This window comes from Canis lupus, chromosome 34 (genome assembly GCF_003254725.2).
Source record: "Canis lupus dingo isolate Sandy chromosome 34, ASM325472v2, whole genome shotgun sequence".
In the NCBI taxonomy this organism is placed as follows: Eukaryota; Metazoa; Chordata; class Mammalia; order Carnivora; family Canidae; genus Canis; species Canis lupus.
Window position 1 is genome coordinate 4,799,559 of NC_064276.1, and position 17,302 is coordinate 4,816,860.

General features: G+C 40.6%; 1 protein-coding gene across 12 annotated transcripts in view; it reads left to right on the forward strand.

Moving 5' to 3' along the window:
* The window catches only part of SEMA5A (semaphorin 5A), a 470,523-nt gene that overhangs the window by 206,447 nt on the left and 246,774 nt on the right, over positions 1-17,302 (forward strand). For all 12 annotated transcript variants that reach the window (XM_025451472.3, XM_025451477.3, XM_025451481.3 and 9 more), the window contains one exon: positions 10,276-10,375. In XM_025451472.3, coding sequence (XP_025307257.1) covers positions 10,276-10,375 — 100 coding nt within the window. The remainder of the gene's footprint in view (positions 1-10,275; positions 10,376-17,302) is intronic.

Consider the following 17,302-nt stretch of genomic DNA (forward strand, 5'->3'; position numbering starts at 1 on the left):
TGAAGTTTCTGGAAGAATCTGGGTGGGTCTTGGAAAATGTTCTAGCTCAGGTGAATAAGATGGAATCAATAGTTTGGCAAAGAGACCATCTTGAGGCTTATTTAGAATGCCTTCAAGCAAGGAGACTTTCTTGCATGAAGGGCTTTATTTGTGCCCTTCAGACTTCTGGTCATCACTGCTTACATAGCAAGCATGTGGCCACTCCCGGAATAATCTAAGTGCCCGTTGAGTAGAAACAGTTCATTTTTATATTTTGAGTCACATTAACATCATTTGTAATTCTCAAGTTGTAAATCTGAAGGAAATTACTTTTTAATGTCCTCTGGCACAACATTAAGATTTTGCAATTAGATTTTATAGCCTGTAGTCATATGCCGCAGGTCACAAGGCAAAATTAAGACCCTTCTGCACCAACAAAGTTTCCTGTAGGAAAGTTGCACAGAGTTTAGGGGCAGGGCAGCCCTGGAACACATGTCAGGGCCTGGAGGACAAAGCTGGTCACAGTCCAGGGGTTTGAAGGTCTTGCCTAGTTTACATATGCATTTGCATAATCTTTTAAATTAAAAAAATATGTCTTGATGGATGGATGAATAGAAATTGCTTCTTGTGTGAGTTATCCAGCAATAAAATCCTGCTTCTTATCAGCTTGGTTCTTATCCTGCAGCCACTAGGAATAATTGCTCCAGATGGTTTAATGAAATAGGAGGTTTCCACGATCTTAAAAGTTATAAACAAAAGGGAAGGCAACGCCAGCCTGCCAGGCAGATTTTGAAAACTAGTTTACTGACAACATTCCAGAAACTTCTCTTTACGCCTTGCCAGGTGTGTCTCAGGTAACCCTTGGATGACTCAGAATTTCTTGGGCCCCATTGGCTTTTAGATCCTGAGATTGAACAGGTTTTCCTGGTATGGCCAGAAGATCACGCACACAAATGAAGATTTGGGGAAATAGTAGAAACTGTGAATCCCACCATTGATTCAGAAAGGGAGTACATTTCAGTTGGTTATGAAGATGGTGGTTGATTGTAATGAAGTTTTGTCTAAGATTTCTCTTAAAATGTATACCCAGGAAAAATAGAAACCATTTATCAGTTCTATATTATCTTGCGATAATCTAGCTTGGAGAAGCAACATGTCTGAAATTCACGCAGGAATCTCTTTGAAGGGTGAAGCATGTCCTCAGCCTCCCCCCGCCAGTCTTTATCTACAGCCACCTTCTCAAGATAGGCTGTCCGGTCCTGCCCTTACAGGAATAGTGCATGCTTTCCTTCCTATAATTTTAACAGATTTGTGGCTATTATTTAATGCTTGTTTACATTTTGAATCTATATTATAATGGAGCTTCCAGGCTGTAAAACAGAGCTTAAATGACACTTGTGGCTTTCAAATTGTGTTTGAGTGGAGAACACCCAAATCAGGGAATAGTGTGAGTAAAAAGTGCACGATCACAGCTCTTTGGGTTCTTAAGAAATCTACCTGGCAAGCTGTCTGAGGTGGAGCAGTGAACTTTAGAAGAGCCCAATTCCAGAGCACAGATATTTTGCAAAACTTGCAGTTAGTGGATTTTTGCAGTGGTGAACCTGTGAAAGAAGGATTAAGTATTAAAATGTCATTGCAGAGGAAACATATGAAGAGGCTTGATGGAGCATCTGACCCCTGTTGAACAGATACGTGATTGAACACAGAAAGGATGGGAAAAAGCACTGTTAGCATTTCAAAACTCTGTGTTTTATGTGTCATGTTTACAAATAAAAATGGAAATGAAAGATGCTTTACGCCTTCTTAGTGTACTGGATCCTTTTTGCTTTTACCGGCGTAAAAATGCTTTATGGAAAAAAATGTTTTACTTTCCCTAATTGGTTACTACTGAATATTTTTGTTTTAGTTTTAAAAAGTAATATCAGTTGAAGGTGCCTGGGTGGCTGTCAGTTAAGCGTCTGCCTTTGGCTCAGGTCATGATTCCAGGGTCCTGGGATGGAGCCCCCGTGGTGGTGGCATCAGACCCCCTGCTCATCAGGGAGTCTGCTTCTCCTTCTCCCTCTGCTCTTCCTCCTGCTTGTGCTCTCTGGTGCTCTCTCTCCCTCTTTCTCTATGGCAAATAAATAAATAAATAAAATCTTTAAAAAATTAAATAAAAAAAAAGCCATATCAATTGAACATTTTGATCATTTCCTGTAGCAATCTTTTGAGATTTTTTCCCTCTAATTTAGTGTCTTTAACATATATATATGTATATATACAGATATATAGATCTTATATACATTTTTGCAAATACATATGTGTAAATGTATGTATTTACATATACACACATGTATATATACAAATGAACATAGTGATGCCTCTAGATACATGTATAACTATATAAATCTGTATTCAGGTATACATGTATATGTAAAAATACACTTAATATACATATTTATATATCTATATATGTATATATGTGCAAATAAACACACGGTACCTATAATTTATACATGCCAACATACAGATGAATATATTGAGATCTAAATCAAGATATAGACATTTTAGGCCCTTGAAAATACTATGATTTAGAAAGTTTTGTGTGCTCAGAGACCACACGATGGTATTCCCATTTGGATGGATTTTCTACTAGTGCTGTGATGAAGAAGAATATAGATTGGCAAAGAAATCACTGGACTTGGGATTTTCCACTTCATCCTCATTGGCATGTAACTTTGGGTGGTCATGGAACTTCTTTGCCCTTAGTTTTATAAGCTATAGAGTTGGGCAGTGGATTGCGGGATAGCCAGTGTCCTGTCCTACTATACCTACTTTGACTCTGTGGAGTTCTAGATAGCAGTTATAGAGAAAATAATTGGTCTTTACATTTGGAGAAACAAAATTGGCCTGGTATTTTTCAGTCTTTCTAGAAAGCTAAAGTAAGGTGAGTAGAATATTGGCATATTTCTGCATTAGCTGAGGTAGTAAATAGGACCTGTCTTGGAGGAAAAAATGACAGTGTATCTTCCATTGTTGGGATCTTCTTCCATGGATGCCTGTGGAAGGACCCTGGTTTCTTTCTGCTTTTCTCTGGGACCTTCTTTCTTCCAGCTGTGCTCTGCCCAATAGGCAGCTTGCACTGGAACATTCCTGCCCCCCATCTGAAAATTACCACCTCTTCCATTCTATCTAATTTTGCTCTCTTTCGGTGGGTGGCAGCTACCATTTCTGATAGATTAATCCATGCTGATATATTACTAGGTGCTAAGGATTAATGTGCTTTATACATTCTTGAGAAAATTGATTTTTAATTTGGACCTCATGGCAACACTGCCTTAGTCCTATCCTGGGTTTAAATTCCAGCTTAGCCACTTACCGCTTATGTTACATTTGGCAAGATGTGTAACTTGTCAAAAACTCAGGGTTTTTTTTTTTTAATTTTTATTTCTGCACGAAAGATTATAGCTCTAGCTTCACAGGATTATAAACATTAAATGAAATAAGACACTGTTAACATGTAAGGGTATCTCCTGTAGTTCCTGAAACTAAGTAAACACTGATCATATAGACAGTAACCAAAAGGAAAAAAAAAGTGTTAATAGGAGACATCAGTTTTTCTGATATATATTTTTTTCATAAGCATAAATGATGATGAACTTGCATCTTTCCTACCTGGCGAAGTGTTTTCCCTGGCTTGTCACTCGACAAACACGTGAGGCTTAGAACTGAAATCTATTCTAATCCCTTAAAGGATTTCGGGCAGGACTCCGATAACTGAAAACCTGGATGTATCTTATTTTGGGGGTGAAACATGGCATGGGGTGCTAGGACCTGCTGCCTGAAGCACACTTACCTTGCTCTGAATGATCGCGGTTGGAGGAACATGCCTGAAAAAAGCAGATGAGAAAGGAAAAGGAAGAAAATTGATAGCGGTCCAGCGACGGTGCAGTAAACCAGCACTGACCTGCCTTGCTATTCTTTTTATGGCTTCTTAAAAATTCCACTCCTTTGTTTTCCAATCATGGTTTAGCTAAGATTGTCTTGCTAGATTGGTCATGTAATGCACTGAAGCTGAAAAGGACGTCCATGGAAGGGAGATGCATGCCACCTGTAAAGAGTAATAGGTATCTTTGATGTAGAATGGTTTCTTTCACAACTTGGGGAAAGGTCAGGCAGGGAGAACTTCTAGAATGCTCAGCCAAGAGTTTACTCTGCACCTCTCCTCCTCCAGCCAGCACGAATGACCTTCTGGGGAAGGTGAGGACCCAACCCTTGAGTTTTCAGGACATTGTCCTGTCCCCTTACATCAGAGCTGTGTAACCTAGACTGCTGAACCATCCAGCCGAAAGACTCTGCCTGCATCCTCTCTTTCTCCTTCCAGAATGTTCTCTGCTTTAATAAAGCTGATCAGTGCATGATTATTGACATTTTCTCCTGCCTTCATTGCACCAAGACCCTTGGAACATAAAACCTAACCGGTGGCAATGGGAACACTCTTTTGTTTAGATCTTAACTGACTTGTAGATCATTGTTATTCATAATCACAACAGCAGAAACAATCGATGCATTATTTATTAAACTGAGTGGGTGGCAGTTTTTATTTAACAGTATACATCCCTGGGAATCAGTTCACTTTCAAAATGAAGAGGATGTTGATTTTTTTCTTTCGTCTTATTACTTTTCAAATGTGTAATGTGTTGCTTGGGAAGTTACCTGTTAGGTTTTTCCAGTATGGGTTTCAAGGCTTCCAAAGAAGTTTCTCAATCCTGCTTTCTGGACTCCTTAATTGACTGACGTTTGGAGTGAAGAATGGAACAGGCTACCCGGAGCCACTCTTATTTGACCCGAAAGGTTTCACTGCTCAGGTTTGCCCACCAGTCAGCATGGTCTCCTGACAGCGAGTGCTGTAGGCTTCAGCTCTCACAGGAGCCATCGATCTGGTTTTCCCAGCGACTGTCAGGTTCTGGACCTGCCCTGGGCTTCCACACCAGAATCCCCTGTGATACTTATTTATCAGGATCTCAAAAGCTTCTTGGCTTATAAACATGACTACCTTCAGTATCTCTAGAGTGTTTGAATCTTTATTTGATAGTAACATTTATTCTTTTTAAAAAGATTTTATATCTTCTTCTGGGGCTAGGTAGGGGGTGACTAACTTGAATCTGTAAGCTTAAGTTTCTAGTTTATCTATACCATCATTGGGACCAAATTTGTTAATGCTGACACTTTCATAAAAGATATTTCTTAAAACTGTAACACTGGGTTTTTTTCCTTTTTTAAAAGATTTTATTTTATCTATTTATGGGAGACAGAGAGAGAGAGAGAGAGAGAGAGGCAGAGATATAGGCAGAGGGAAAAGTAGGCTCCCTGTGGGGAGCCCAATGCCGGACTGGATCCTAAGACCTGGGATCATGCCCTGAGTTGAATGCAGATGCTCAGCCACTGAACCACCCAAGCGTCCCAACACTAGGTTCTTTTTAAAGTTGGATCAGTATACTTTTTAGTAGAATCTTTACAAAATGGGGTGCGTGGGTGGCTCAGTCAGTTGAGTGTCTGACTTTGGCCCAGGTTGTCAATTCCGGGGTCCTGGAATTGAGCCCCACATCAGGTTCTTTGAAGAGAGCCTGCTTCTCTCTCTCCCCTTGCCTGCCACTCTGCCTGCTTATGTTCTGTGTGCTCTCTGCCAAATAAATAAATAAAATTTTTAAAATCTTTGCAAAACAATCATATGGGTGCTTACATAGTGGTAAGAGAAAGAACAAATGTATCTTTGCAGCTACTTATGCAATAGAAAGTCATTGCCAGAGGCCCTGTTTAAAAAGCCCTATTTGTGTAAAGAATAGATTAGCTAGAATGATTGCTATCAAATATTAAAAATTATCTACAAAATATTGAATTTGAAGTTATAGGCTTCATGTTACTACTTAACTTCCAAACACGGTGGTATTGGCTGCCGTGTTTAAGTTCCATTTTATCAAGTGTTTTTTTTTTTTTTTCCCAGCAAGATCAGAAGAGAGAAAGATGAAAAAGGTAAACCCATTATTTGGGAGAAATGAGCATCTATTAAGAAAGTTCATGTTACTGAAAATTATATTCTCAACCTACCAGGTGCTATGTGCCGTCCCCTGCTCTCTTCTGTCACCCTGACCTTTCTGTGGCTTTTGCTGAGCTTGTTTCCCACCACCTGCCTCATGGTCAGACTGTCCTCACCTGCCTTACTTGACACTCTATTCTTCTCGCTTTCTGTATCCCTAATGGTTCTTTTTCTTTTCTTTTATTTTTTTTTAAGATTATTTATTTATTCATTCATTCATGAGAAACAGAGAGAGAGGCAGAGACACAGGCAGAGGGAGAAGCAGGCTTTATGCAGGGAGCCCGACGTGGGACTCGATCCCGGGTCTCCAGGATCAGGCCCTGGGCTGAAGGCGGCGCTAAGACTTCTGACATTAAGCTTGTTGATCCATTTTGTTTTTCTGGAATAGACCCTATCTCATATGACACACTGTGTGTGTGTGTGTGTGTGTGTGTGTGTGTGTGTGTGTGTATGATTTGCTAATACACAGCTTTCCTTAGCGATGTTTTCAGCCATGTTCTTAAATGAGGTTATACAATGATTTTCCTTTCTCATAATGTCTTTATGCAGCCTTACTAGCAAGATTATCAGGATCACAGTTGCCTCCCATCTGCATTAGGAAGCTTTATCTCTTTGCTCATCTCTGAAATAAGCTGTATAGAGTTGGGATTCCATGTTCTTTAAGGGGTTGTTGGAATGCACATGTGAAACTGAGGTACAGTTTGTCAAAGAAGGCACAGGCTCAGAGTTTACTATACATTTTGTCTTGGGTGTTTGACACTGTCATAACAAGAGTGTAAGGAAAATGTATTTTGAAAGGTTATTTATGTATACTTCCAGACAGGGAATTTATGTATACTTCCAGACAGAGGGAAGGAGCCTGGTAACATGGGAGATATTAGAAGAGAGAACAGGTGATTTAGGGAAGGGACCAAAGGAGAGGGAAGAAGTGGGATGAGCAGAGGAGGAAGGGCTGGTCTTGGCATAGAGGAGAGAGCTCTGGCCCCTGATCTTGCCAGGAAAGTGGTGGAGAAGGGGTGTTGGGACAGGCGCATTCTCAGTTAGGGATGAGTTGGTGCTGGAGCTTTCTCCCCAGGCCTTCATGGTAGTCCGTCAGGTAGAGGCTGTGTGATATGCAAAGTCAGGACAGCCAGACTTGGGGGAATGCACAGGAAAATCAAAAAAGAAAGAAGAGGATGTGCAGATCACTGAACTGTGATCTAGTGCTGACCATAAAAATCCCCTGGAAGCATTTTGGAAATTAAAATACAGAAAAGGGAACAATAGTGATAAATCTATATGTTGTTCGCTTGTCTTTCCCTGTCTGTGTGCCTCGTTTTATTATTCGACGGTGTTTTAGGAAGCAGTGTAGCCCTCCTCCTTGCTCAGTGTAGGAACCAAACCTTAAGTGCGTCTCCTCATCCTGGTCGCTGTTGGCCACTCTTCCCGTTTGTCTAACAGAAAAGAGAGACTCATGCATGAGAGACAGGTTCACTGATGCTCTTCTAATGTCTTTTTGCAGCCCCCTCTCCCCTTATATGGCTCATGTTTCTACCCCTCCAGTGCAAAGGTCAGCCTGTGCCTCTCTGTTCTGGCCTCATGAAACCTCCTGTTCTTCCCCCCTTGAGTCAACATGTGTGCCTGGCTCTGGGAGCTGTAAGTTTGGGAGAAGAGAGCCCTAGAGGGACACTCAGGAACAGGGACTCAGTCCGGGGCAGGGCTCCCTGGGCATGAGTTTCCTGCCTGTGTGATGAAGCTCTTGACCTAGAGAGCTCTCCAGGCATCTCTAGATGTTAGCCATGCTCAGCAATGGCTCTGGGGCCATCCTTCACATGTGACCTTTCCTGCTGTTGCAGCTGAAACTGTCCTCTCTCTCTCTCAGACCACCCTCACCTCCTGATGCCTGTGTCTTGTCATCATCGTCTTCCTCTCCATTCAGTCTTGGAAAGATTTTGTTATCTTCAGTTTGTTACCTGAGCCTCACCTCCAGTTGGTTATCAGGCCCATGAGGCTCCCCCACCACATCTTCCTTCCATTCGCATAGCCGCTACCTAGCGTGTATGCTGGTGCTTTCCAACAGCTAACATTCCTGCCCCCATCCTGCCCACCAGTGGCCCAGGCACTTTCCTAGGATACCTGCTTTCACCTGTCAAGTACTTGCTTGAGAACATTTCAAAGCCTCTCTGGCATGGGTGAAGCCAAGTCCAAACGTGTTAACCTGTGAGCAGATATTTTTACAGTTATATTTAAAGACGCCTGCCAGTGGTTTCTTGAGTTACTGTCCCTTTCTCTCTTCTCTGTTTACCTTCTCTCCTTTCATTGTTCATTCTTCTTCTCTTGAATTCACTAACCATTGCTCTTTCATTATTGCATCATTCATTCTGGCCTCCCACATTTAGGGTACTGTGCTGTGTGCTTTGCAGACAAAAGAGCCTTTGGCTCCCTCTTCCAGAAACAGAACTGATGAGGCATGGTGGGCAAGAGGGTGAGCAACATGGAATATGGCCTAGGGGCACCATGGCATCCCAAGTCTGACTGTACATATGCAGTCAGATCTTTCCTTTCCTCTTATCTAGGGCCCCCATCATCTCTTCTTTTTATGTGTGAGTACTTCCTATAATATTACAAATACCTGTAAAGATCTTCTATTCAGGAGATCCCTGGGTGGCTCAGCGGTTTGGCGCCTGCCTTTGGCCCAGGGCGCTATTTGGAGTCCTGGGATCGAGTCCCACGTCGGGCTCCCGGCATGGAGCCTGTTTCTCTCTCCTCCTGTGTGTCTGCCTCTCTCTCTCTCTATGTCTATCGTGAATAAATAAATAAAATCTTTTAAAAAAAAAAGATCTTCTATTCATAGACACTGTGCTTAAAGATACTAGCGCTAGTTCCCTAACTGAATTACGAACTCCTGAGCACACCATTTATTAACAACTTTTTATAGCTCCAGGGCTTTGTACATATTCTACTATAATTAAGTGTTTTCTTTTAAATGACTTGGCTATAAAATGAGTAAATTTATAGAAACTTCTAAAAAGAATCAAGACACATATTAAAATTTCAAAGCCCAAATACAAGTCTCTATAGAACTCAACCCTGGTTTCCTCTATGTGGACTAGAACAGCTTTCCATCCATGATCTTTTTTTCCCTCAATAACTTGTAGCAGAGAAGTGCTATACAGAGCCAATCCTAGAAAATAATCCATCTCAATCACATCAACAAAGGTGTTTGTGTGGGACACGTTATGTGACGTGGGCATATTTCCATATTAAATCTGGTTTTGGCATCTGCTTTTGTTAAAAGACATTATGCCTGTGCGATACCAATGACTTTGTGGATATGACATTTGTCATGTGCCTCTTTAGTCAGTGTGATATCACTCAAAATCGTAAATTCAAGAAAAAACTGACAGATAACATGGCTAATTGTCAGGAATAATGATAAGGCGAGGCACAACTGGCAGGCAACTCCCAGAGTATTTTTGTGGTATTAAAAATGTGCTAATAAAAATTGCAAAAATGGCTCCTGAAGCAGCATTCTCTTGCTCTCCAATGCTGTCATGTTACAATAAATGGACTCTAGGCTGGAGGCCGTATCATAGGAGTCTTGTGAAACAGTCTTGTGAAAAACCTGTTTCTAAAGGGTGGCTATTTCTTGGTTTCCCTTAGGAAAAAAAATGCCAGCAAGCCCTAGAAGTAACTAGATTTCTCATCTAGAAAGTTCTGTATGTGTTTAACATGCCTGATCATGGGGCCAAAATAGAACCTGAAGACAGGGACCTAGACTGTTCACCTCCAAGGAGGGCTCCTGGTACCCCTGTGTTTGTCCTGGATTCCCCAGGAGGGCTTTGTGATTCTCAAGTCTTCAGTTCTTGCCAGTGAGCACACACAGGAAATGGTCTTGTTGGCATTCAGTATTCCCTTGATGAAGCCTGTGAATGCTGCGTGATTTTCGGGCCAGGCCAGAGCCCAAAGGAAAATGCACCTCTGGCTTGTAAATCACACCCAAGCGCGGATGCTTTGCTCACTCTTTATTGGGTGGCTGCCCTCTATGTTTTACACATTCTCAGTATGGATTATGTGACATTCTGATGGAAACTTCCAGTGGCCCCTAAGCGCTCACGTTAGGGGACCTCCAAATCCTCTCTGAAATGTAATGTTTGCTACCTGATGTGCACTTTTTGTGGTCCCTGGAGGAAAAAAATCATTCATTTTTATCTTTTCATTTATTTATTTTTCCTATTTAGAAATTGGCCCCTGGTTACGGGAGTTCAGAGCGAAGAATGCTGTGGATTTCTCGCAGTTAACATTTGACCCAGGACAGAAAGAACTTGTTGTAGGAGCAAGGTGAGAGATCTTAATGTTTTGCCACCACAGATAATTTTGGATTTCATTTGACATCGATGCAGCTATACATGAGCTTCTCTGCCATAGTTGATGAGTGCTAAGTAATACTTCTAAGAATGAAATATGGAATAAGGGTACCATAAAGTATGCTACTAATAATAGGATGACACCTGCTCTTTGTAGCAAGGTGCTACACCCATTTATTGGGTGCTCCTCATGTGGCAGGAACTGTTCTGACAGGAACTAATTCATTTTTTTCCATGAAAGCTGAGAGGTAGGTATTGTCAACATTCTGATGGTAGAAATGAGGACATTGAGGCAGGACATACTATGATGTCTAATAAAAGCTGGACTCAAGATTTCAGATGCAGGCATTTTTTACTCCAGTCTCAGTATGTTCTTTAAGAAAATTCTAGAGTCAAGAGGTTCATTTGACATCCATTCCAATGCCTATTGTTACCTTTCTCTGAGACCATGATTACACCATTTACCAGTCTATTGATAATTCAAGGAAATTGTTATTATTTACCTCTTTTAAGGTCCTATATCCAGGTCAACACTTGACATTCCAGTTTAATGAGGAGGCTGCTAGAACACCATCAGAACAGATCTTGAATTGTTGCTCTTCTATTTATCATTACTTCTTCAGAAAACAGGCATAATCCTTGCATTCAAATCACTTATCCTGCCAATGTGTTTTGAGGATGATGTATGAAAAATACTTCATACCATTTTCTTTGGAAGAATGCTAACTTTGAAGAAAGAGGCCATTTGGACTCTTCTGGCATTCTAGCAAAGCACTTTGGGCACTGGAATGGTTATATCTCTTTTGGTCAATTTTACTAGATTATAAAACATACTTTTCATAGCAAGAGAGTATATGCAATTTCCACATATAGCTGAGTGAAGCTCAGTCTGACTTATACTCTGGGCACTGTAGATAAACACTGAACAGTTTCTAGAATAATCGCTTTGGCTCTCAGATCTCAAGGAGCCCTTGTGCATCCACCTAACCCTTGAAGACATTGAGGTGTATGGGCACAACTTCAAAAGCATAGACAGAAGTTGGCTTAGTTCCTAGCACTGAGCATGTCACCTGCATTTCTTTTGATATTTTGGAGTTGACAGTGAGGACAGAGTGGTTTGGTTTACTTGGTGTACTTGGACTTACTTTGGCATGTGAGGAATACATGGGGGACTTCAGGTGCTGACTTCCAACACATTTCATCACTGGGAGCCTGGACCGTATGTTGCAGGGGTTTTAATTTGTCCTCTAGCCTCCAGATTTTGTCCTCCTCCTGTGTACCATGGCCAACGCCATCTTTTTTAGAATGCACCCCCACACACTTTGGTAGCTCCTGTTGGATAAATGCTCGCGCTTTGGTGTTGCCCACCACACCCTCTGCCTTGTGGTTGTGGTTCCACATCCCTTACAAACTCCGCTTTTTTTCATTCTCTCATAGCCCAGACATGTGGAGTTATTTATATTGCCCACCACTGTAAAATGATTCTTTCTTATTCTGGGATTTGGTAACAAACTTCTTTGCTTTCCTGGAACATTACCCCTTCCCCCAAGTTCTCTTACTTGTTGAGCTCATATTTGTAGTCAAGAGTTCTGGCTCAGGAGTCTTCCCCTGGGCCTGAGTTCCTCCATCCCCTGCTCTACGTGGTCTTGTTAGCACACTTCTCATCTACCTTCCTTAACTGCATTACTGCATTATTTTTTGTCGGGTACCACCCACACCCCACCTGCCATTATCAGATACTGACTTACCAGATGGCGGAGGATGTGCTGGTCTTTTCTTTGTTTCTCTAGAATGTAGCATAGTTTCTCCCCTGGCAGAAGCGTAGAGATACCTGTTGAATCAATATATCTACTTCAAGGATGTGATTTGTATCTGTGCCACTCTGCGTCTGGGAAGATCCTCAGGGGAAAATGGATTGGGTTTTGCAGATTTATCCCAGATTCCCATGTCTGGGCAAGGACACAAGGGCGTGGCAATCTTTAGCCCCAAAGCTAACCCTTAGGGAAAATGAACTCTTATTCTTAGGCAAAGGGGAAGGAGTCAGCTGCTGGTGTAGAAGGTGCAAATATGACCTCAGTTGGAAGAGCTGAAACTTCTGTCCTTCATTCAACCCTAAAGAAATTTGGAAAAGTTTTGCCTGTGAGCTTGACTTGAAAGACTCTCCATTGTTTCTGGAGGTGTGTGGTGCTGCACGAACAGGACAGCAGCACACACATGCTACACCCTGCGGGTGTTTGGCTTTTGGCGAATGACAGAGATTCTCCTAATGGATGTGAAAAGGCACTGAGCACATTGGCACTTGGAAGAGATATGTCATGGTCCTGTCCTGATGGGAGACAGCCCTGGGGAACTGTCCACAGGGACACCTGTCCCTGAAGGTATCCATCCCAGTGTCCCTATGTCCACATTCCCAGTCCAGCCATGCTGGAGAGAGATCAGATTAACCACTGAGTCCACTTGGCACATGGTATGGCATGGTGACCAGGAACAACAGGATCCCCGGACTTAGCACATAAAAGTCCAGGAGGCACAATTTAAATTTGAATTTCAGGTAAGCAACCCCAGGAACATAGGCTCTATTTTCTGTTCCGGAACACTAGTACATGAACCTCATAGGCATTTGATAAACAAGGAAAAGGAAGAAAGAGACAGACTGGACTTGCTCAGTTGTGTGACCTTAAGCCAGTTTCCATGTCTAATTTTCTCATCTTTAAAATTGATGTAATTATTTCTACCCCTGTCAGCTGTTGTGAGGATTTAATAAAATAATCCATGAAAAGTGATTGTCATAGTAAGAGGCACGCAGTAAGCGGGCAGCAGTGGGGTAGCTCTGCTGGATGTCCATGGATTTTGGCATACGTGTGCATGCACGCTTTTGGCAGACATCACTGAGTGAGGAATTTTACTAGGAAACTTGATGGGATTAGGCTCAGAAAGTTTGAGAGGGAGTGTGAGCCAGTTATAAAACTTTAAAAATAACTCAGCCCTCAGATTCCTGTTTGGGAGGGTTTGACCTGGCAAAAAAGTATACATAGCAGGTGCATATTTAAGAAATCTGTAATGGTTTAAATATGAAACGTGGGAAAATACGATAATAGGCTTTGTTTTCTTATGATGAACACTTGGCATTGCAAAGCCATTTATTGGGTTGTTTCACTTTATGCCAGTGACACTTTGTTTCTGAAATTGAATTCAGTTAAAGATTCTTTGGACTCCTCACAAAAAGTTCATTGTGCTGCAAAAGGAAGACCTCCCTTTAAGTGATTTATGGTTATATAGTCCCAGAAGGTACTTGCATCTTGAGTTCGTGGAGATTCTGGAAAGATCCCTAAATTTACTATTTCCAGGGTGCACATTATCTTTTATATTATTTTAATAGCATTGACATTCATATGTTGTTTCACCAAAGGGTTCTATGAAAATTAAAATAGCATTTGGGTTTTTAATGATGAGACTGAAGCTTTTTAGAAAATACAGTTAAAGCATAAAGAAAAAACCACAATTTTGGAAATAATCACAGTTTACCTTTTCAGTTATTTTCCCACATTATTTAATTTCTATTTGTTTCTATGATTTGAATAATATTTCAAATGAATATGAATGATTTCTTTGTCAAACAGCCTACTAAAGGCAGTTTCCATGACATTTTATTGTATTTTTCGTGATCTTTTATATATAGGAAGAAAAATTCCAAAGTAAAGAAATATGTTTTGGTATAGAGGTTTTGTATAATAACTATAAAAATATTGATATTAATAATAGTTCACAAAGTTGACGTAAGTCTAAGTTCTGTTGCAGATAGAATTGTAATGCTGGAAATAAGCAGGTGATTATATTTTTATTTTCCAAATGAATCTGTCTTTAGTGTGCCAAGTTCACTGCAAGGATGATAAGTGATTCTGCACTAAATTCAAGATATTCTAAATGGCAACAAACTTGCTTTGCATCCAACCTAGTGTTTGATTATAATCAAATTATAATTGGGGCATTTACTGATTAACCACATTTTTATAAAGCATAAAGCCATATAGTAGTAATGAAAAAAGCCTCTCATCAAAGAGAAGTGAATTTCTTTCCTCTCTTTTTTTTATTTTTGGTCTTTCAGTTGATTTTTTTTAAAAAAATAAAAGATTTATTTACTTATTTTAAAGAGAGAGAGAGAAAGCTCAGGGGTGGGGAGGGGCAGAGGAAGAGCAAGAGAGAGAATCTGAAGCAGACTCCGAGCTGAGTGCAGAGCCCAGTGCCAGGCTCAGTCTTACAAAACTGAGATCATGACCTGAGCCAAAAACCAAGAGTTGAACTCTTAACTTACTACACCAGCCAAGCGCCTCTCAGTTGATTTGTGACTATTTTACTCTTCTCTAACTAGCTTCAGTGCAATATAAACATATAAATTGAAGGGCATAGTCTCATAGCCTGTGATATTTCAATAAGAACCCTCACCCATAAGCTTTCATACAAGCACCTTGGCTTCCAGGAGGCCCAATCATTTGCCGGTTGTTTAAGGTGGTAGATTGAAGCTCATAGACTCAATACTTGGGTTGGGTCACAATCACGATTGATGATAATTGTAACAACTTATGACCTTGGAGATTTCACATTTTAATTCTATTAAAGTCACATAATGAAATGGATGCATTAGGGAGAGATCAAGGGAAAGGGTAAATGGGGATGAATGAGTCTCCTTGTACACATGACCTGACATGAGGCCCAGCCCAAAGCTTTGCACCTTGCCCAGAGCCTTTTGCCTTTGCCTGTACAGTTAATGGATATATGGACTATCTCCATAAGTGGGAAGATATTTCCGTACATTTGTCTATATAATAAATTGTATAGCTTTCTAATGAGCATGTTTATTACTAAAAACTAAAACAGAAACCCTAGTGCTTCCAAGGCAGAACTTGATCTTCCTTATAGTCACAAAAACTAGCCTTGAAAATTTTTAATGTTTTATTTTCAAGCATTGTTTTTCCCATGGTTTGAATCTGCAAAAATAAAAATAAAAAGGAAAGATGAACTTGCTTTTGTTATGCTCCCACTGAATTTGCTTTAAGTATTCAAAGCATCTGTTCCCATAAGATCACATTGAATGAATGGGCAGGCTTTTATTTAATTAGACTAACTTCTCCTTTAAGAATGATTTTGCCACTGGATCTAAACAAAGAGCTGAATTTTAGATTCATGTAAAGTCTTTTTTTTTAATTGACCAGTGTTATTCACTCTTTTTTTTTTTTTCCCAAGGTAGTGGTGATTTTTAATTGCTATTTTCATTTTAAAGTTTTACCTTAGAATTAATCTGTTGGAAGCAGCATATGATTAAAAGGAAAAATGGAGATTTTTTAAAAGATCAGCAGTTCTGCTTCCAGTAGCCACGATGTTTTTCTGTTTTCCAAAGGATACTTTCTAGTTAAGTTTGCACATTTAAGGTGAACTCCTGCTGCGTGGAGTGAAGTCAGCAATTGGGAGTGAATCCAGAAAGCAGTAGACCCCCATAATGCAAAGAAACCCAGGGTAGTGATGATGTTTACATTGTATTTATATTAATTATGATTTAGGGAAAACAGCTGGTAATGAAAAAAATGGATGGCACTTTTCATTCCTGATCTTCACCTGGAATTTTTTTTAAAAAGATTTATGTATTTATTTGAGAGAGAAAAAGAGGAGGAGGACAGTGGGAGGGAGAGAGAGACTCTCAAGTGGACTCTCTGCTGAGCACAAAGCCCAACTCAGGCTCGATCCCCTGAGATCCTGACCTGAGCCTAAATCAACAGGTAGACTCTTACCCGACTGAGTATTTTTTTTATCCTTTAGTTTGTTGTTTAAATGTTTTCTTTGTGATTTTCCTTCTCAGTATTGGCACAGGATTTGTAGATGTGTGTTTCTCTTAGGATTCTCTTGGCTTATCTTCCTCCTTCTTATACCTACTAGTCTCCTTTCTTCCAGGAGGCTCATTTGATTAATTAATCTGATCTGTGTTAAAAAGTCCTACTCATTGTCTCCTGGCTTTGTTACCTTTTGTCCAGAAATATTTGCCAGACTTCAGGGTACCTGAGTATCACCACTGTTCATTCAAAGTGAAGCTTCTTCTATCCCTTGTTCCCAGTTCTGCTGACACAGTGGGAAAGAAGGGGACCAGGAGTGTGAGCTCTTAACCAAGAGGTGGTCTACAGACACTCTTGTGGGAAAGACTTTTGCACATCCTGTTCTTTTTGCTGTTAAAAGAAAAAAAAAAAAGAATAATCTCTGTGTTTTCTTCCCTGCTAGAACTGGGGAACAGTAAGTCTAGTGGAACAGTTATTTATTTAGTTATAAAGTCCTTTTTTTCCAAAATGCATGAATGAGCCAACAAAGCAGTGTAATAAAAATTAATCATCCTCTTTACTTTGAGTGTATGTGTCTGCTGCAGTGTTTGAGTGTTGAGAGCTTTGCTCCCAGCCAGTCCCACGTAGGGTCCATCAGAATTTATTAGTTCACTCAGTTACTCTTTCATGACTGTTCATTCATCAAATATTTATTGAACCTACTTTATGCCAGGAAGTATCTAAGGCACTGGGGAAACAAAGATGAAGGGTAGTCTCCACCTGATGAAGACTTTATAGCCTAGCAAAAATCTAGTGCAAGGCTGGCAAGCTGAGGCACCAGGGTTGGCTCCTGTTTTTGTAAATAAAGTTTTATTGGCACGTAGCCACACCTATTCAGTTGTGTATTTCCTGTGGCTACTTTTGAGCTTTACCGGCAGAGATAAGTGGTTGTGACTGAGACTGTCCTTGAAGGCAAAGCATTTGCTCTCTGGCCCTTAAATAAAAAGTGCTGACTCTTGGCTGGTGGCTATAAGGGAAACACAAGCAATTGGAGTTGCCCATGGAGGCCTGGGTCGGAGCCCTGGAAAGCCTACAAATTA